We start from the raw sequence: 22,025 nt of genomic DNA, 5'->3' as shown, positions 1-22,025 counted from the left end.
TGGGATCGATCCACATCAGTGGGCCCCATTGGGCTATTGGAAAGACTTCTGAACATTCCAGCATGCATGCTAATACTATCACTAACCTTAACGCTAAACCTAAGCCTGAATGAACTGAATGCTGGAACATTCGGAAGTCTTGCCGAGCTATTTCTCGTTCCAGCCAGTGCACCACGAATGGTATATCAATGGTCGTGGTATGTGTGCTGTTCTGTCTGTGGGATGGTGCACATAAAAGATCCTATGATACTAATGGAAAAATATGGCAGGTTTCCTCTCTAAGACTATATGTCAAAATTACCAAGTGTTTAACATCCAATAGCCGATGATTAATAAATCAATGTGCTCTAATGCCGTAGTAATGGTGTTGTTAAAGAAAACAAACTCATACAGTCAGAATACCGGGCTATGCGTAAATCACTTAGTGGTTCTATGGAACATACTCATCATACTGGCACAAACTGAAACTGTCAATGTAAAAAATTATCAGTTCAATTTATTTTTATTTTTATATATATTATTATATAGGCCTATTTATATATATTATATATATTTTTTTTTTTTTTTTTTTTTTTTTTTGTGTGCTAAATATATGAATGCCGGTTGTTAGATGCCTGCCATTTCTTATAAAATTATAATCATCATAATTATTATAATGCTTGCACAATTGCCACAAACGTCAAAAATTATTAATCACGTTTATTTATTTTTTTGCTAAATATATGAATGCCGGTTGTTAGATGAATGCCATTATAATGCTTAAATTTATATAAACGCTTACAATTCTGAATTGTTCATAGAAGGTTACATACCTTGCACATGAAGAAAAAGTGCTGAGGCAAACGTTCTGTTGTTCAAACCAAAACAAAACAAAGTGAAAATCCTTTGCAAATCACGTTCATCTAGAGTTATGGGCCTTGACTGCTTGAGCTTGTCACGTGATTTAAAAACGCCATCTCTTAACTTCCTCCTCCAAACTTATTTGTTTCCGAAATTTGCCCACGATGATTTTGCTTGAAATAAGCAACCGTATAGTAGAAGAAACACTGATACTTAAATTCAGTAATGCTTTAGATGGGTAAGAAATAGGTATTTCAATAATATGTTGTGTATTGCCATTTTACCAATGAATTCACTTCCGCATTGAGTCGGCATTGACTCAGCGGACCAGCCCACTTTGATCAGGGCCCAGCCACGTTGATTATTGATATGGGCGTGTATCCCAGCGTGGATTGGCATACTAGTATTTCATGTTCCACCCATAGCTATACGGCATGAGTTCGAACTTACCCCCTTTCAATATTTAGGGTAGTTTTAGGGTTAGGGTAGTTACTAGTCATTTCGTACAGTAGTCATTTAGGGGTCACCCGAAATATGCCAAAAACCCGGTTTTTGGCATATTTACAATCAAAAAAACCTTTTCTCAAATAAAAAAATTCACTAAAGCAATAGCTATTGTTCAAAACACACGTGTTAATTATGATTGGAGCTTCATAAACTCTAAAATCTGTTCGGCCCCGCTTTTGTGAGGTTTTTTGATTGGGAAATGGGTTTTTTTATTGTAAATATTGTAAAGCATGTTTTTGGTATATTTACACTCAAAAAACCTTTTCCCAAAGAAAAAACGTCACTAAAGCAATAGCTATTGTTCGAAACACACGTGTTAATTATTTCGTATAGTACAATCTCGAAAGCTGCTCATCCAATACGTGTAATAATTGTGATGTCTTGGGTGTATTTTTGGGTATCTTGGGAGTAAATAGTCGGACCCTAAAATCAGTCCCGTTCCGCATTTTACAAACAAGGCGGAAACGGGCGTATGCATATGTTTAGGTTTGACAACAATATTTGTGCTTCATGTAAATTGTAAATCATATAATATTGATAAACTGTCAATAAAGTATATAAAAAACCCTTATTGGATACGATTTTGGCATAATTATGGTTTTTGTGAGGTTTTTTGATTGTAAATATGCCAAAAACTGGGTTTTTGGCATATTTCGGGTGACCGGTCATTTCGTACCATAGTCACTTCATACCATAGTGCTTTGGTCATTTCGTACCGTAGCCATTTCGTACCGTTTTACCATCTTGTACCATAATGTTTAGTCATTTCGTACTAAGGTCAACGACAGTAACTTTTCGCACCCTTGTTTTGGGTTCGTACACAATAAATATAGCATATCTTACCGTAATTTCACTTGAAATCCATATTTCGTAAAAGGTACAATTTTTTAATCACAAGATTTTCTTCAAACACATTCAGATGCATTAGTAATGTTCAAACAAAAAATTTTCAATAGCAAGTTTGCATTGGAATTTTTCCAACATTCTTAAAACGGAAACGTCATGTATCCAGTGTATGGTTATTGTACGGGGATTCAAAGTGACGTCATTGGAATACTAACATTCAAATTCAAAATTAGCTATATTATTACATTGTTTCTCCACATTAAAATAAAAACTAACCTTGACCCCTGTAAAATTTCTATAACAAGTGGACAATGTTGTTTACAGGTTGGTATTTTGTTATTTTTCATAATTCTGGACAAAATATTAATTTTAAGTTTCAAAAGATGAAAGAAATAAAAAGTACCTTTTGTCAAATCTATCGTATACAAAATTTACCGTTGGATATGTTTTATTTACTGTGTACGAAGCCAAAACAAGGGTGCGAAAAGTGACTGTTGTCGACCTTAGATATCTTATTTTTTTCATAGTATGCCACTTCTTATATTTATTGTTGAATAAATGTTGATGTGTAAACATACCTTGTAAAGTGAGCAACGGTTTAAATAAATAAGAGAAGTAAATTAATGATGAAATGTGTTTCGCCATTAACCCTATTGAATTCATTTTTCTGAACATATGAATAATGCCACATGAAGGTGATAGTTTATTTTTAAGACGAACTGACAGGTAACCCATGGCACTGATAATGATTTCATATGGTATAGTTGCATTAGCCTAATGTTTATTTTTTAAATCGGTAATTCAGTATTTTACTATCTATCATTCAACTAAGCTGCACAATAAATGATTGAGGTATGAAATGACTTTGGTACTAAAAGAAAAAGGTACAAAATTACCAAACAGACATGGGACGAAATAACCATGGTACAAAAAGACCAAATAACTATGGTACAAAATGATCAGGGTACAAAATGATTTGGGTACGAAATGGTAAAATTGAGTACGAAATGACTATGATACGAATTGACTGGTTACCATTAGGGTTAGTCTTTAGAGCCTTTGATATAGAGGAGTACGGGTCAAACTCTTTGCCCCATACTAATAATCAAATCCTGTCCAGGATGGAGGAGCTGGCAGAAGTCGAAACTTGTGCCCATAACAGGCGTGCACTACAACAGGTTGTCTGAACGTGCACGTAAAAACCTTTGACCATGACCATAATAATCAAATAGAGTAGCCCACAATGTGGCAGGAGCTACATGTAGATTTCCTCATTATCCAGATGTTCAACAACATCCCAAATTCCGTAACTTGGCTAATGACGAAAACATGAATACAAATTAATTTCTACATTTTGCCGTATGTGAAATCGAGTATATTTAAATTAATTCATGTGAAAAATAACCTGAACGTAAAATGAATCAATTGTAGTAAATAAATTTATAAAAATGTTTAACCATATTGAGCAGGGTTTAAGCCGTCATTCACCAAATTACCAAATGTGATTTAAAGTTTAATTTGGTGAATTAATGTCATTGCCAATTCACAAAACAATTAATTAGAAAACTATGTGCCATTTGTATGTTACAAAATAATTCTATATTGGCTAAATTCTGCTTGAATTTGGCTGCAGATTTTCTGATCAAATTTGCCGAATTACTAATAATTTTTGTTATCAGGCTTAAACCCTAATAGAGTAAACTGGAAAATACCATGTTTAAAATTTGATGAAATTACTGCATGCCTTGGGGAAAATGGGTTTTTTTTGGCACCATGCAGTGAAGTTCATCATTTTCATATTTTAAAGTCATTAGTAGTGACTACATGAAGAAAAAAAAAGTTTTTGTTTTGTTTTTTTTAGTGGCATTGAAATAACCATAAATTGTTGTGAGTGTCATTAAATAAAACATTTCATTTTCTATATACAGAAGTACTTTACATGTAGTTGATCAAGGCAGTGGGACAACACAAAAGATTATAGAGAATTTACTGCCTTTTAAGGAATGAATAAAACAATTGTTAAAGCATATACAGGTACATGTACTACCTGTATATGTATATTTAATTAAATTGAATTTGTTATTATTATTAAAAAATTTAATATGTTTATAATTATAAATTTAGTGATTTCTCTCTTGATTTCTTTTCAGAGCAAAACCTGAAAATGTTGATATAACTGTAGCAGGTATGTATAATTTGATATAATTTGTTTACCTTCTTCATCAACATAATGTTTTTGGGGAATACTGTTATAGTATAATTAACAAACTGTTCATGAATTTTATCGAATCCTTGAGATTTGTAAGTACCCTGTAGAAGCTGTACACTAAATAGCATCTCGTTTTAATTGTGAGGGTTTGTAGTAATTATAAATACTCGTGGTATGAAAAATTGTAATACATGGATTTAGCCCAACGGCTAGTGGAAAAAACCCTTGTCAAATGCTGCATTTACATATTTTGTAAATATGAATATTTTGTCCCCTCTTTCCACCCTAATCTAAGGATTTTTAAGCTCCGTCTTCCTCTTTAGGTGACATATCTGATTATTACTATTAGTAAAATTGTATTTATTTAAAGTAGGGCTAGTGAATTTTTAATCATGGCTAGTACATTTTGAAAATCACTGATCCTATGGCTAGTGGATTTTTATAAAATTCTAGAAGCCATATTTAATTTGGTGATATATATATATACACACCGTATACATGTAGCTGAGCTGTTGATTAGTAGGATCAGTACATCTAAATATTTTATTATATATTATTTGTTTTGGTGGGTGGGTGGATTTTAATGATTGATGGGAGTAAAGTTGCTAAGAACTTAAATCATGGTAACCCCTTGTCTAAAAATTAAAATATTGCTATACTCGGCATGTTTCCCTGAAATGTTTTTTTTAAAACAATTCACATTGTTGACAATGAATCAAGAAGGAAGGAAATGTTTTATTTAACGACGCACTCAACACATTTTATTTACTGTTATATGGCGTCAGACATATGGTTAAAGACCACACAGATATTGAGAGAGGAAACCCACTGTCACCACTTCATGGGCTACTCTTTTCGATTAGCAGCAAGGGATCTTTTATATGCACCATCCCACAGACAGGATAGTACATACCACAGCCTTTGTTACACCAGTTGTGGAGCACTGGCTGGAACGAGAAATAGCCCAATAGATCCACCGAAGGGAATCAAGACATTGTCATAAACGTTTCTTTTGTTTGTTCTTTTTTCAGATTTTGATGGCGTGCTCTATCACATTGCAAATGTGGACCAGGACAAGACCAAACTGATGGTAATTGAGATTTTACATTTATTAATATTTGAAGAAAAAAACCCTCATATTTTTAATGGTTGATTTGTTCATATTTTATGTGGATAAACACATACACACGCTTGTACATGTACAGACTGTGACATACTACACACACATATACAGACCTCTAAATTCTGGTGGATTATATAATCATTGATCCCTATCGATAGACCTAATTGGTTATTTCTTAGTTACTCAGACTGGTTAGAACAGGAAAAATTCCATTGGGTCTACTAAAAAAAAAGCTTAATTGCCCATATGATAAAAAATATCTTGGTTAATATCAAAGTGTTACATCCCACTCGAAAGTAAAGTGGGACATAACACTTTAACATCATGTACGATTGGTGCACTACAACCCTAATGGGTCAAACTAGTTCAGTGATATAAATTAAAATTGTTTATGAGTAATAGAGGATTTGTCACAAGTGTTTTTAATATGGAAAATATCAACCGAGTCTTGTGTTAATCAGTATTTGTTGAGGCTCTGCCGAGACAAATACAAATTAACTGAACACGGTTGATATTTTACATTTTAAAAAACATGAGTGGTTAATTTTGTTTATCCTATATCACTTCTAAAATAACATTTTAATTTGGTATTTAGTAAATCAAAGTTCTGAAGTCACCTTACCAGTAAAATGACATGACGCACTTGTAACTCAATCTCATCAAAACGTTACACTCAGGTATACAAGTCTTGTTGGCTGTAAACAAATGACCCATTGACTGCAAAACATTAACCAAGTTAATAATGGTAAATATCAAACAGGTTTATGGCATGGATATATAGTATGGGTAAGTTATGCGATAAAACAGGATGGTAAACTCACTTCTGTTTTGTATCATGTTTATGTCCCTCGTAAAATAAAGCTTGTGACAACTGAAAAGTATTTTACTTGGGACATAATCACAGTACAAATTGAAAACTCATATAAATATGATACAGGCATCTCAGGTGGATGTATAGCTGTTTGGCTATGTTGCCATTCTAAAAAGCTTGTTTTTGTTTTGTAGGTGAGCATTTCCCTCAAGTTCTACAAGGACCTTCAAGAACATGGTGCTGATGATGTGAGTAACATAATAATAATAAACAGTTTGTTTGTTTAATGACACCACTAGAGCACATTGAGTAAATGATCATTGGCTGCTGTCAGACATAGTAGTATAGTAATTCTGACACACCAGCGCATCAAGCGAGCAATTTACCACTGGGCAACGTCTCGCCCCCTGACTGAGCTAGATCCCAAATTTACCAGTTGACAATAATGCAATCTGTCTGTTTTGTATTTTGACCCTCTATTCAGAACTGCAAACTCAGTCTTTGACAGATATTTTGCCCATAGTGAATGTGCTTTAGATGCAAATGATTATATCAGTGTGTAATTTATTTCCCCAATTCCCTGAAAGTTATTTGAATGAAAGTAATTATAGTTTTGTTTGTTAGTGATACTGAATGCAGGTTTTTTTTATTGTATACTACATGTATGTTCTTGTTTACATCAAAGTTCAACATTGTATGAGGTATCATCAACTAACCTCTTATTAATACTTTTCTTAACTTGAGATATCCTACCCATGAGCATGGTAAACTTTCAGATAGTGTTTTTCCCAGAAATTTGGAAAGGCATGGTAGACTAAACACTTTTGGGGCATTTTCACCATTTTCAGGACACTTTTTAAAAAAAATTGTTTTTTTTTTTTTTTTTTATTAAAGACCAAAAACATTTAATTAAAATAAATGTAATTAATGTACTTGCTTTAGTAAATGAATTTGAAAATACAAGTATATAACAGGCATATTTTATTAATTAATAACATATTCCTGAGTATTTTATAAAGGCAATTTTAGAATTAATTATTGAAAAAGGCTTTTTTAATTCTGGGGCAGCATGTCACTGATTAAGGCAAGATGCTGCTCAACTACTAAGGCATGGTGCCACACCATGGTCAAAATAAGCTAGGTAAAACACTTATCCAGATATATATATAAAAATTCTCATTTCCCTCTCCCAATGGCCAAGTAATGGTATCCAATACAATAACAGCTTTATGACAGAGATGTCATACAATCAAAAACCTGCATTCAGTATCACAGTAGGTTTTATGATCACCAAAGATCTTTAAGGATGATTGGGGTCAAAAGTGAAATTTGAAAGGCTCGTGTTGTTTTTGTTGGGGGGTTGGGGTGGGGGTTTTTTACCATATGTATGCTCATTCAGTTTTCTGCTTTACTTTTTTAAGATAATTCCTTTATTTAAAAAAAAAATACTTGTGTGTTGAAAGTGCCACTAAAATATCAATTCTGCTAGTTTATTTGTTTTAACATTTCCACCATGGTTTTAACTTTTAATTTTTGTTTTTTTCTCAGCTGATTAAGCGAGAATATGGCTCCTACCTGACAACTCCAGAATCAGGTAAAAAAAAATCTTTCTTACTCTTCTTTAAAGGGACACGCCCTAGTTGTTAACCATTATGCCGTTGTTTTTCGCTATTAAACCCATTTTCTCTCAAATAAAATTGCACTTTACTTACATTTTATTATTTAGAATATACATTTACATTCACCTGAAGTGTTTTTTGGTAATCCTGGTGTTTGTAATACCACAAAATCCATTTTTCGTATTTCTTAGAGGGGATCTTCCCGTTTCAACGTCACAGATGTTGGTATACCACATGACTGTTATCATTTTGGTTAGGTTTGTTTTCTCGTGCACGGTTCGTGCAATCAACATCCGATTTGTTGTCTTTTTGCTTGTCGTTCATTTGTGAGGTTTTTCTTCACAGTTCGTGAACATTTTCATTAATAATAAAGTTCAGACAAGTAAATATCTCAATACAAAACGTTACAAACCCTTAAAACCAATAATTTTGCTACGTCTTACAATATCTGGATAGGGGATACAACCTTGGGGGGTGGGGGGCACAAGCTATATTGTTGCCTTTATTTAAATAGAATAGGACAAAAAAAAACCTTACATTTTCGTCCTAGCAAATGTAGGCTAATTGCGGTTTATATATAAAATGTATTATTTCAAACACTGTAGTATAGTCAACATGGTCAGTGACGGACTATCATTGTCGTCTTATTCCGATTCAAGTATCATGATTGCTGCAGCAGCCACTTCCTCAACAGAAGCACCCATATTGGTAAAGTAACTTCCTGTTCCAAACTCCTTTCACTGTCCAGGACAGAACAGTTGGAACATGCCCAGAAGAGGTGAAAGGAACGCACCCCAAGTCTGTGTGCACTCTGGGAAATTTGTCGTGACATAGGCATTTCTGTGCTTCGAGCGACATCTAACGGTGACATCAGAATACTAACTTTCAAAATTATTTCAAGTAATTGGGTCACGAGGATTCCCATGTTATTTATTGATATATAAAACCTGCTTTTTCACTCTATATTATAAAAATGTGATCTAAGTGTGTTACAGTTTTGTAGATTAACCAAAATTAGAATTAATGTTCGCGGGCTGAAACTAGGGCATGCGACTTTAAACTATTATGAATTTGTAATTTTATGTGAAATTCTAGCTCCTTCCAAAATACATGTAGGTATCTTGTTTTGGGATGGGGTGTTTTAATATGCTTGGTGATAAAGTATATGTTTTAAGTTACAACATTTTCCTGCTCTGTAAGTTGAATAAAACTGGAATGTCAGTATTTTATTAAGCTATTTTATTCAATTAACATGATCAAGTGGTATAATGTTTAAGTTTCCGTGTTTCGTTGCCATGTAATTTGGATAACACCGAGTCATCTTTTCCATGGTTGTTTGAATGATCAGTGATTAAACAACATAAACATCATGTTACTGTGACCAGGCTAAAACTGGTTAATTTTATTTAGGTTTTTTTATGATTGTGTAAAATTTTAATGAGGAATTTTCATCTCTTTGTGTAAATGAGAATTGTGTTTACCTCTTTCTGTAAATGATAATTTTTTTCCTCATTGTGTAAATGAGAATTATTCACCTCTTTGTGTAAATGAGAATTTTTACCTCTTTGTGTAAATGAGAATTTTTCACCTTTTTGTGTAAATGAGAATTTTTCACCCATGTGTAAATGAGTATTTTTTTACCTCTTTGTGTAAATGAGAATATTTTTACATCATTGAGTAAATGAGAATTTATGTTATAAGTGGTCGATGTGTGTAATTTTCAGGATACAGTGTTTCCCTGCTGTATAACCTGGAGAAACCTCCCGAAGATTTCGAAGAGCAGGCCCACAAGGCAGCACTGCTGAAACGAAACTGTTTTGCCTCCGTGTTTGAGAAGTATTTTGAGTTCCAGGCAAAGGGCGAGGAGGGCAAAAAGCAAGCTGTGATTCATTACAGAGACAATGAAACGATGTGAGTTCCTCCCGTACTTTGTTCTCTTTAGTATGGATGGAGTGATAAATAGAGAAGACTCTCTGAGTGTCTTGTGATATCATAATTTATCAGCACGAGTTGATAAAAGTATGAAATCCAAGGTTTGTCAAGGATTTTTATGCTTTTATCAATGAGTGCTGGTAAATTATGTTATCACAAGACACAAGGGGTGTATTCTTTTTATCATCCATTTTCATTCTTTTCATTTATGACAATTGTAAAAAATGTCACTAATGTGAGTTGAATGTCACTATATTTGGCAGCGGTAGACTCATTAACTAGCAGAATGACAGTGATGATAGGTTTAGCGCTGAAACATAAACAGTGACGTTAAAAAAAAAAAAGGCGATATCTCCTACGAAAATATCGCAGGAGATATTGCAAATTATAGTGCCAGCGATATCTCCTACAAAAAAAGCCTTTAATGGATGATAATGTAATAAAGTGTCTGTCTGAGGTAGGACCAGTCATTGAAAAGCCTGGAAGTCTGGGACGAGAATTTCGCAGCCATCTTGGTGCTACGATATAAAAAAAAAATGCTGGGGGCTATCATGTGTCATAGTTAGCCTCTGACAGTTTTACAGTATCGTAGCGCTAAGTTACTTTGGAAAATCTGTAGCCAGGACTGGTTCTGTCCCGTTCTTTGTGTAAATGAGAATAGCCATGGTAAAACAATTTCCCTCCTGTTTTTTTCCCCTTTTTTTTTGGTAAATCACGTGACAGACTGCAAAATTTGTTAGTGATATTATTTTTAAACTGTGTTAGCATCACATATACAAAAGTTGTAGAAATGAATCTATTATTAAGTGTTTTTAAAAATTAGGCATTTTTTTATGTTTAGGGGTGGGACATAGTCCTGTGGAAGACTGGTATATCAAAAGCTGTAGTATGTGTTATACTGTCTGTGGGATGGTGCATATAAAAGATCCCTTGCTGTTAATCGAAAAGAGTAGCACATGAAATGGCGACAGCGGGTTTCCTCTCTCAATATCTGTGTGGTTCTTAACCATATGTCCAACGCTATATAACCGTCAATAAAATGTGTTGAGTGTTTCATTAAATAAAACATTTCCTTCCTTCCTTTTGCGTTCAGTATAAATAATTGTGTCATGTAGCCGATATAAAATTTTGAGATAGTGCCTTTAAAATGTGCTGAATTGCCCTCCAATAGAGGATCAATAATTTGAATTTGTGGGGATATAGAGATTCAATATCCCCATAATTTAGAAGCCACACTCCCATGGCTAGTGATATTCAATGTTGGGCTAGTAAACAACTACTGTTGCCGTGCCCAATGGCTAGTGAAAAAAAGTTGTCAGATGCTGCAGTTAAGTCTATTTTGTAAATATGAATATCCTGCCGCCAACCCCACACCCCAATCTTAGTGTTTTTAATATCTCTCCCTCTTTAGGTAACATATCTGATTATTACTATTAGTAAAATTGTGTTAAATAAAGTTGGGCTAGTGAAATTTTAATTGTGGCTAGAACATTTTTTAAATCACAGATCCCATGGCTAGTGGATCTTGTAAAAATTTTAAAAGCCCTGGTTAAATGAAGAGGACCGAAATATATATTATGTGCCAGAGGCGTTATGTACTATGAAAATGTGCTGCACTGTTACTACATGTACCATACATACACATGTACATGTAAGCTTTCCTTCAAGTTATTCAGATGTTTTCTTTCTGGGTTTTTTAAATTCAGGTATGTTCAAGCCAAGAAAGACAGAGTCACTGTTATTTTTAGCACAATTTTCAAAGATGACGATGACATTGTTATTGGAAAAGTTTTTATGCAGGTAATTTTTCATTCTTTGTGTATTCAGACCATTTGTTTAAAATTAAGAAAACATTAGTGCTGGGGTTTTTTTTATTGTTTTGGATGGGTTGATTTTTTAACATCGGCTCCTTTCAGCATTTCATAAAATAAAAATAAATATTACTGTTACATCCCAGTGTTTGTGCCAGAAAGAAATTTTGGCGTATGGCGCTATAGAATTGAATGCAACCACAGTCAACAGGGTATGGGGGGCCTCCCCCAGAAAGAAAATGGGTTAAGTTTAAGGTTAGGGTTAAGAAAATCATATAGTAATGATAAGAGTAATTCATTTTGTCAAAAGGTTAACTTTGAATTAAAAACAACTGTCCAAAAATGTGGGTATGGTGCCATACCCATTTTACTCACTGGCAAAAACCCTACATCCATATGTTTCATATTGTTAATCCTGTTACAGGAGTTCAAGGAAGGTCGCAGGAAGTATCAGCAAGCACCGCAAGTATTGTTTAGCCACAAGGAACCACCTCAAGAACTTCAGCAGACCGATGCAGCTGTGGGGGACAATGTAGGATATATCACATTTGGTAAGTTTAACACCTTCTTCCTGGATCCAGTCCACTTGTAACTCATGTTACTTTTATACATGAGACTTCACTAAAGCCTCAACTTTAAGACAGTTAATTTGTCTTGATTCTCATTCCAGTCAGTGCACCATGACTAGTATATCAAAGGCCATGGTATGTGTTATCCTGTCTGTGGGATGGTGCCTATAAAAGATCCCTTGCTACTAATGAAGACGTAGCGGGTTTCCTCTCTAAGACTACAGGTCAATATTACCAAATGTTTGACATCCAATAACCGATGACTATTAAATCAATGTGCTCTTGTGTTGTCGTTAAACAAAACAAACTTTAGACTTTGCCTTAGTGTTCTTTTGTATATCAGATGAGCCTGTACCATTCCGTGGCTAGGTCATTGGCTACATACAATCATTCTAAATGCATAAAGGATCTCGTAAGTTTCATGCCAATGATGTTTTCATGGTCAAATCGGAACAGACAAAAGTATTGGTTCAGTTTAGATGTGCTAAAAGATAGCTTGAATATACATATGTAGAATGTAGGTCAGAGGTCAAGACCTCACTGAGGTGTGGTAAGTATTAAGATCCATTACTCTTCATGTACCCAATGTTGTTGTTTTGGGGGTTTTTTGTCTTCATTTTAGTAGTTTTGAAAGGGGGGGGGGGAGAGTGCATATCAGTAATAATTCTAGTTATTTTGTATTTGTAGTACTGTTTTGAAGGGGGTTTGGGGGAGTGCATATCAGTAATAATTCTAGTTATTTTGCATTTGTAGTACTGTTTTGAAGGGGGTTGGGGGGAGTGCATATCAGTAATAATTCTAGTTATTTTGTATTTGTAGTACTGTTTTGAAGGGGGTTGGGGGGAGTGCATATCAGTAATAATTCTAGTTATTTTGTATTTGTAGTACTGTTTTGAAGGGGGTTGGGGGGAGTGCATATCAGTAATAATTCTAGTTATTTTGTATTTGAAGGGGGTTGGGGGGAGTGCATATCAGTATAATTCTAGTTATTTTGTATTTGTAGTACTGTTTTGAAGGGGGTTGAGGGGAATGCATACCATAATAATTCTAGTTATTTTGTATTTGTAGTACTGTTTTGAAGGGGGTTGGGGGGAGTGCATATCAGTAATAATTCTAGTTATTTTGTATTTGTAGTACTGTTTCCACGCCACACAAGCAGTACGGCTAAAGACAACACGATCAACCTTATTCACACACTACGGGATTATCTTCATTATCATATCAAGTGTTCCAAGGTAAGTTCATGCCCATCTACACACGGTGTAACTATTTTAAGCTAGATTAAACATCTTCATAGTGAAAAAAAAACCCAGAGCAAAACTTTAACCCAGGTTATTTTAACTCCACAATTTAACCACTTTTTCCCAACAGGTTAACTTTTAATTCCATTTTTGTGTTCTCTTGACAGATGGATAACCTCAATTAAATTGTTTTGTCTAGACTCAGCTCTAGAGTTAGCAGTGGTTGCTTATTAATCCCTTACCGGTCCAACCGGAGTGGGCTACAGGTTTCATCTCCGTCCATCCATCCGTCTGTCAGTCTGTCCCCTGTCTGTGGGATGGTGCATATAAAAGATCCCTTGCTGCTAATCGAAAAGAGTAGCCCATGAAGTGGCAACAGCAGGTTTTCTCTCAATATCTGTGTGGTCCTTAACCATATGTCTGACGCCATATAACCGTAAATGTGTTGAGTGCGTCGTTAAATAAAACATTTCCTTCCTTCCTTCTGTCCATCAGGCTTTGAGATATTGAGCTGAAATTTTGTGTGTAGTTTCATGTACTGTTTCAGATCAAGTTTGAGATTTGGGACGATTTACCCATTTTTGACGGAGTTATGGTCCTTGAACTTAGGAGATGTGAAAATGAGACTTTTTCTTTTTTCAGAAGACCTTTAGATATTGAGCTGAAATTATGTGTATAGGTTTATCACTTATTGTTACAGATGAAGTTTGACTTTTATGGCGATTTACCCATTTTTGACGCAGTTATGGCCCTTAAATTTAGGAGATATGAAAATTTGTTTTCCAGACTTTATCTTCTGAAGACCTTTAGATATTGAGCTGAAATTTTGTTTATAGGTTTATCACATATTGTTACAGATCAAGTTTGACTTTCATGGCGATTTACCCATTTGTAATGGAGTTATGGCCCTTGAACTTAGATGTCAAAATTTGTTTTCTGGATTTTTGCAATGCCTGGAGATATCAAGATTAAATTTTTTATATAGCTTTATCATTTGCATATAGCTTTACAGATCAAGTTGAAGTTTTGTGCCGATTTACCCACTTTTCAGAGTTATGGCCCTTGAATTTAGGAGGTACGAAAAAATTGTTGGGCCCGGTAGGGGACATGTATTGCTTTAGCAGTACTCTCAAAATGCTTGTTTACTTCCATTTCTGATAGCTCGTTAAGACTGCTAAAACTAAAAATCTAAATGATAAACTAAACAAAAAAATTCTGGTGATAAAGGAGACCCTTTGAATAAAACAAAGCCATATATAAATGTAAAAAAAAAATTCTTAACATGGCTTTAATCTGTTTTGGTAATAGAATACTGCTAGTACATCATCAGGCAATTTTAAAATTCAGTAACACAATATACCAGACGTTATTTTAATACGTCACTACACATTATTTTGCCATATTTGATGGATGTTTTTAATGTGTATAGCTACAAATTATTTATTGTCAGCTTTGATCAGACCAGTTACTGTGTACCATTTTTGACCACCCAGATGTTTTGTGCCAATATATTAGTGTGTTAACAAGGTGACTTTCGTTCTTACATATTCTTTTTGATATTACAGGCTTACATTCATCAGCGCATGAGAGCAAAAGCCTCAGAATTTCTGAAAGTACTGAACAGAGCCAGGCCAGAGGAAAAGAAAGAGAAAAAGACGATAACGTAAGTGTTCAAGTAACTTAGCAGTATTTCAGTCTTTTTGTTCAGACAGTTGTTCAAATAAATACAGATTTATCATGGGCAGATAAAAAACCTCTTGCTGTCAGGGTTTTATCACCTATGTTTCTAGACTCAGATAACCGGCACCATTCCCCACCATTCCACAAAGGCTATGTTGTTTTATATTCCCAGTTTTGGAATAAAACATTCCAAATCTGAATGTAAATAATTACTATTTTTTATGATTATATAAAGATATATTTTGAAAACAATTTGTAACTTTTAACAAACACCCCTTCCCTCCCCTATAACGTTTCACAATGCAAACTAGATGTAAAGCAAAACCATGGGCGTTCTGTTATACAATTTACCGTATTCCGATTGAATGATAGTATTGAAAACTGAATTTTATCCTTCAGTAACATGCAGTAAATTATGTCATTGTATGAAATGGAGTCTTTACTTAAAACGGGTCACGGAAAGCAGAAAGGTGCACAGGCTCCGGTTGATTATGTACAAATCTGAATAACAATGTTTATTTGTGTTTGCATTACTACTAAACAGCTATATAGGGTTCCAAATAAATTTCTGTGCATTTTTACATTCATTAAAATAAATTAATATCATGAGTAGAATGCCAGAAATACAGGAACAGTTTTAAGGCAAGCTTATATAAATGTGAAGTTTACTCTAGGGGAGTGGGGCCAGTTAGCCCCTCTTGATATCCCTCCTCCCCAGTCTTGTACGCTTCTGATAAAAAGTAAATTAAAAACTGATTTATGTGTGTTACAAAAATAAGAATAGCTTGTAATTTGTTAGTGAATTTATCAATGCATAACAGTCACAAATTTGGTATAAAATGCCGATCAATTCTTATATATACTACTCAAATGAATTTAAGGGTCAAAAATTTATAACCAAATAAGTTTCAGACTGTATTAGATTGATGATGTAAACTACACCAAAAATTTAATTTATTGTTCCATATTTACAAAAAACCACAAATAAACGTCACTGTATACAAGAAAGTCACATGACATGCTGTCAAAGTTGAAGGTTGTCAAACATGGATTTTACACATTAGAACATTCGTTTAATAGTGTGTGAATCCACCCCTGGCGCGAATACACTCGACACATCGTTGCCTCATGCTGTTGATCAGACGTCTGAAGAACTCTTGGGGAATGGCCTGCCACTCTGCCATAAGAAGTTGACCCAGATCATGAAGGTTGGCCGGACAGGCATGGTTATCCCGAACTCTCCTGCCTAATTCGTCCCAGGCAATCTCTATTGGGGCCAAGTCAGGCGAATATGCTGGCCAATCCATCCTGGCGATACCTTGTTGTCTGAGAAAGTCCGTTACCACCCTGGCGCGGTGGGGTCTGGCATTGTCATCCTGCAGAACTGCCCCACCACCAATCTGCTGAAGGCCTGGGAGAACCAACGGCTGGATAATCTCATTCAGATAGCGGATTCCATTCAGATTGCCATCCACCACATAGAGGGGGGTCCTGTGGTGGATAGAGATGCCGCCCCACACCATGACGCTGCCACCACCGAACCGGTGACGTTGTCTAACGTTAACGTCAGCGAAGCGCTCCCCAGGACGTCTGTAGACACGAACCCGACCGTCGTTGAACTGGAGACTAAACCTGGACTCATTAGTGAACATCACTCGACCCCACTGAACACGTTGCCACCGCAGATGAAGTGTGCACCAGTGACGTCTGGCCGTTCTGTGACGTGGTAGGAGTGGTGGTCGAACAGCCTGGCGACGGCAGCGTAGATTATTGGCTCTCAGACGATTGCGTATGGTTTGATCAGACACTCGAGTTCCAGTCGCAGTCCGCAGATTGTCACGTAATCGGCGTGCAGTGGTTGTGCGTTGACGTAGAGCCATATTGGTGATGTAGTGGTCCTCTCTATTTGTAGTGCTTCGGGGTCTTCCCGAACGTGGACGATTTCGAACAGAATTCGTTGCTTGGTACCGTTGCCACAGTCGGCCAACGACACTCTGACTGACACCAAGTCTCAGAGCAACATTTCTTTGCGTATTGCCATCCTGAAGCCAAGCAATAGACCTTCCTCGATCTTCGATAGTCGGTTGACGTCGTACCATTGTCGAATTTGGAGTGTGCGCCGTACACAAGCTCCAATTATACGGAAATTCAGCATTGGGAACATGGAATACACGTGCAAATGAAGCGCTTTGTGAAAAAGCAAGTTATGGGCACTTAGCAGACCTTTCGCTTTCGCCCTAATTTACGTGCAAATGTAAGCATGTTTTCGCCATTAGAACTAGTCGACAGTGTCAATGACAGTGGATTTTAATTCATTTATGGGTTGCTTAGACCCACTTTCGTCAAAATGGAACAATACCATGCGTGACATTATGGTCTAGCTAATATAATTGACATTCAGAAAATAATGTCGAAAATATCGTCTGACCCTTAAATTCTTTTGAATAGTATATTAGGACAGCAAAAGTCAGTATTTAAAATGTCTTGAGGTTCATTAAACAAAAAATTCCTTTCTCATATAAAATGGTCAATGCACATAGTTTATTTTCTTTTCCAGGGGTCGGACATTCCGAAACTGAGGAGAAGCTTATTGTGTAGAATAAGAAAACTTGAAAAGTCACAACTGAATCTAATTCCAGCCTCCTGTGATATAGGATAGGAGTCTCGGACTTTGCCGTACCATGTATTTTAGCAGTCTACATTCTGTGAACAGTTTCAATATACAGAAAACACTGACGATGCCCATTGAATATTTATATATATATCGCAATAACAGTGTATTTGATTACAGTCAGCCAATATTACTGGCAACAAGTTGATTGCACGCATAGCATAGTTCTATACTAGTATCTATTAAGTTGGATATTTCTTTTCCCCAGTTGCTCATACAATAATGCAGGCATTGGTATGATTAAAAAGAAGTTTACTGTGTGACAGATGTGGTTTAAGCAATGACTTGCAGATATGATATAGCTTTGCTAACTAAATAGTAAAAAGAAAACAATTAAAGATGTGGTTTTTTCAAAAATATATTCTGAAACAAGAATTTGTTTTTTTTTCCAGCTTTCTGCAACATCATTATATAAATTATTATTTAAATAATGTACATTGTTCTTCAGTGTATGGAGTTTGAAAGATGTGGTCCTTTATATATTTTTTAATATTAACAATATTCTTGTCAGTACCAATATCAATATTGTACATACCAATACAGGCTTCCAATAAATGTAAATAAACAATCTTGTTATTGATAAACAAGTACTTTGTGCATGGGCTGTCCCATGGCTAGTGATATTCAATGCTGGGCTAGTAAATAACTACTATTGCCATGCCAGACAGAGCTTCTAGATTATGGTAGCCCCACTCCCATGGCTAGTGATATTCAATGTTGGGCTAGTAAATAACTACTATCGCCATGCCAGACAGGGTTTCTAGATTATGGTAGCCCCACTCCCATGGCTAGTGATATTCAATGTTGGGCTAGTAAATAACTACTATCGCCATGCCAGACAGGGCTTCTAGATTATGGTAGCCCCACTCCCATGGCTAGTGATATTCAATGTTGGGCTAGTAAATAACTACTATCGCCATGCCAGACAGGGCTTCTAGATTATGGTAGCCCCACTCCCATGGCTAGTGATATTCAATGTTGGGCTAGTAAATAACTACTATTGCCATGCCAGACATGGCTTCTAGATTATGGTAGCCACACTCCCATGGCTAGTGATATTCAATGTTGGGCTAGTAAATAACTACTGTTGCCATGCCAGACAGGGCTTCTAGATTACGGTAGCCCCACTCCCATGGCTAGTGATATTCAATGTTGGGCTAGTAAATAACTACTGTTGCCATGCCAGACAGGGCTTCTAGATTACGGTAGCCCCACTCCCATGGCTAGTGATATTCAATGCTGGGCTAGTAAATAACTACTATTGCCATGCCAGACATGGCTTTTAGATTCTGGTAGCCCCACTCCCATGGCTAGTGATATTCAATGTTGGGCTAGTAAATAACTACTATCGCCATGCCAGACAGGGCTTCTAGATTGTGGTAGCCCCACTCCCATGGCTAGTGATATTCAATGTTGGGCTAGTAAATAACTACTGTTGCCATGCCAGACAGGCTTTTAGATTGTGGTAGCCCCACTCCCATGGCTAGTGATATTCAATGTTGGGCTAGTAAATAACTACTATCGCCATGCCAGACATGGCTTTTAGATTGTGGTAGCCCCACTCCCATGGCTAGTGATATTCAATGTTGGGCTAGTAAATAACTACTATCGCCATGCCAGACAGGGCTTCTAGATTGTGGTAGCCCCACTCCCATGGCTAGTGATATTCAATGTTGGGCTAGTAAATAACTACTGTTGCCATGCCAGACAGGGCTTCTAGATTACGGTAGCCCCACTCCCATGGCTAGTGATATTCAATGTTGGGCTAGTAAATAACTACTGTTGCCATGCCAGACAGGGCTTCTAGATTACGGTAGCCCCACTCCCATGGCTAGTGATATTCAATGTTGGGCTAGTAAATAACTACTGTTGCCATGCCAGACAGGGCTTCTAGATTGTGGTAGCCCCACTCCCATGGCTAGTGATATTCAATGTTGGGCTAGTAAATAACTACTATTGCCATGCCAGACATGGCTTTTAGATTCTGGTAGCCCCACTCCCATGGCTAGTGATATTCAATGTTGGGCTAGTAAATAACTACTATCGCCATGCCAGACATGGCTTTTAGATTGTGGTAGCCCCACTCCCATGGCTAGTGATATTCAATGTTGGGCTAGTAAATAACTACTATCGCCATGCCAGACATGGCTTTTAGATTGTGGTAGCCCCACTCCCATGGCTAGTGATATTCAATGTTGGGCTAGTAAATAACTACTATCGCCATGCCAGACATGGCTTTTAGATTGTGGTAGCCCCACTCCCATGGCTAGTGATATTCAATGTTGGGCTAGTAAATAACTACTATCGCCATGCCAGACATGGCTTTTAGATTGTGGTAGCCCCACTCCCATGGCTAGTGATATTCAATGTTGGGCTAGTAAATAACTACTATTGTCATGCCCAACGGATAGTGAAAAACATTTATCAAATGTAGTTAAGTCTATTTTGTAAATATGAATATCCTGCCCCAACCCCAACCCCTCCAATGTTAGTGTTTTTAAGCCCTATCTCCTTTAGGTGACATATCTGATTATTACTTTTATTTAGTAAAATTGTATTAAGTAAAGTGGGGCTAGTGAATTTGTAATCATGGTAAGTAAATGTTTATAATCACAAATTCTAGAAACCCTGCATTAATTAAATCATAAATGTAGAAGAATAGTAATTGTAAATAAATGTATAGACATGGTAATTGGATGTACATTGCAAAACCAAAATACTGTAAATCATAAAATACTAGCGATCTTAAAATTTAGTGAAATTCAAATAAGTGACATATTACCGACATGGAATTTTAGCGAGGTCATCATATCAGAAACTTGAAAAAGAATAAGCTTGGGTTGTAGGATCACCTGAAATAATGTTTTTGACGAATCTTGACATTATATAGCTTATAGACATCTTGAATTTAGTAGAATATTGTAGAAACGAACTACTGTTGTTTTCTATCCTTTTGGTTTAATCAATGGCATATAACCATTGTTATGCCTTCAGTTAATCACTGACAAAACAATTGCACAAACATTTTTTGGAACAATCTGTATATTAGTGTTTTGTATGACCTCACTAAATTTGCTAAAATTTTATGCTTGCTAACATTTCCTGATTTACAGTACACATGTGCTTAAAGTTGCAGTAACAAATACACCCCTTCTGGTATTTTAAAGAAATACATGCAATAATAAAATAATAATAAAAACACCCCATAAAAGCCCAGGCACTGTTTTTTTTAATACAACCCTTGTTTTTGATAGCAAATGAAAAAAAATTGGACTTTATCACAAGCTGTACTACATTAAATTGTTGAAACTAGTAAGGACTTTGTATTTTGTACGAGTGCTATATGAACATTTATCCTGCAACCAGTTTCTATTGAGAGATTATGATGATAGCAGGATATGACTTTTGACGTCACTCATGTGATGTCACACACATAGCTACATTACAAAACAGCTGATTTAACCTTCAGGTTATTGTAGCTGAAATAACATAAATAATAGCTTTTTCCCTTAATTTTTTATGGTCTGCAGGATAAAGATAATAACTAGTTAATGATGTAGGATATCGGCTTTTCAGCGAGACTTACGTTCACAGGATAAAGCCAGTATCAGCCAGTATCGTACATCATTAACTAGTTATTCTCTATATACACATTTTCAGTTTCACATTGTTGGAGCAAGTATATCGAGTACATTTGCCGTCTAATAGCAAAACCGAGAAACTTGAATTTTTGTCAAAATATGGGGCAGGATTTAAGCTCAGTCAGTCAAGTGCTCACTTGAGGTGCTTGCGTCCCAGGATCAAACCTCTTTGGTGGATCCATTCAACTGATTGCGTTTTTTCTCGTTCCAACCAGTGCACAACAGCTAGTCAAAGACCGTGGTTTGTGCTTTTCTGTCTGGGAAAGTGCGTATAAAATTCCTTGCTGCATTAAGAAGAATGTAATGGGTTTCCTCCAATGACTGCGTGTCGGAATTACTAAATGTTTGACATCCAGTAGCCGATGATCAATTGGTCAATGTGCTCTAGTGGTATCGTTAAACAAAACAAACTATCTGGTAAAGTTGAAGATGGTTTTACAAAATAAATCTAGTTGACTGCAAATTCCAATACTGTATTAAAGGAAGGAAATGTTTTGTTTAATGACGCACTCAACACATTTTATT

The 22,025-nt window shown here is 35.8% G+C and overlaps 2 protein-coding genes across 3 annotated transcripts in view; one reads left to right on the top strand and one right to left on the bottom strand.

Annotated features, from left to right (window-relative positions):
• The window catches only part of LOC121381837 (peroxisomal carnitine O-octanoyltransferase-like), a 51,173-nt gene extending 50,283 nt beyond the window's left edge, over positions 1-890 (bottom strand). For both annotated transcript variants that reach the window (XR_005959087.1, XM_041511200.1), the window contains exon 1: positions 813-890. The gene's annotated coding sequence lies outside the window, so the exon portion shown is untranslated. The remainder of the gene's footprint in view (positions 1-812) is intronic.
• Positions 891-938: 48 nt separating this feature from the next.
• On the top strand, positions 939-18,427 carry LOC121380616 (actin-related protein 2/3 complex subunit 2-like). The gene is made up of 11 exons (XM_041509518.1): positions 939-1,078; positions 4,344-4,378; positions 5,434-5,492; positions 6,531-6,584; positions 7,885-7,930; positions 9,680-9,866; positions 11,594-11,687; positions 12,123-12,249; positions 13,402-13,502; positions 15,074-15,171; positions 17,746-18,427. Exons 1-11 carry the CDS (start codon positions 1,005-1,007, stop codon positions 17,765-17,767), a joined length of 897 nt encoding a protein of 298 aa, XP_041365452.1. The 5' UTR covers positions 939-1,004; the 3' UTR covers positions 17,768-18,427.
• The last annotated feature ends 3,598 nt before the right edge of the window (positions 18,428-22,025 follow it).

The sequence above is a fragment of the Gigantopelta aegis genome, chromosome 9, assembly GCF_016097555.1.
Source record: "Gigantopelta aegis isolate Gae_Host chromosome 9, Gae_host_genome, whole genome shotgun sequence".
Taxonomy (NCBI): Eukaryota; Metazoa; Mollusca; class Gastropoda; order Neomphalida; family Peltospiridae; genus Gigantopelta; species Gigantopelta aegis.
Note: the sequence above shows the minus strand (reverse complement) of the source record. Positions and strands in the feature narration are given on the sequence as shown.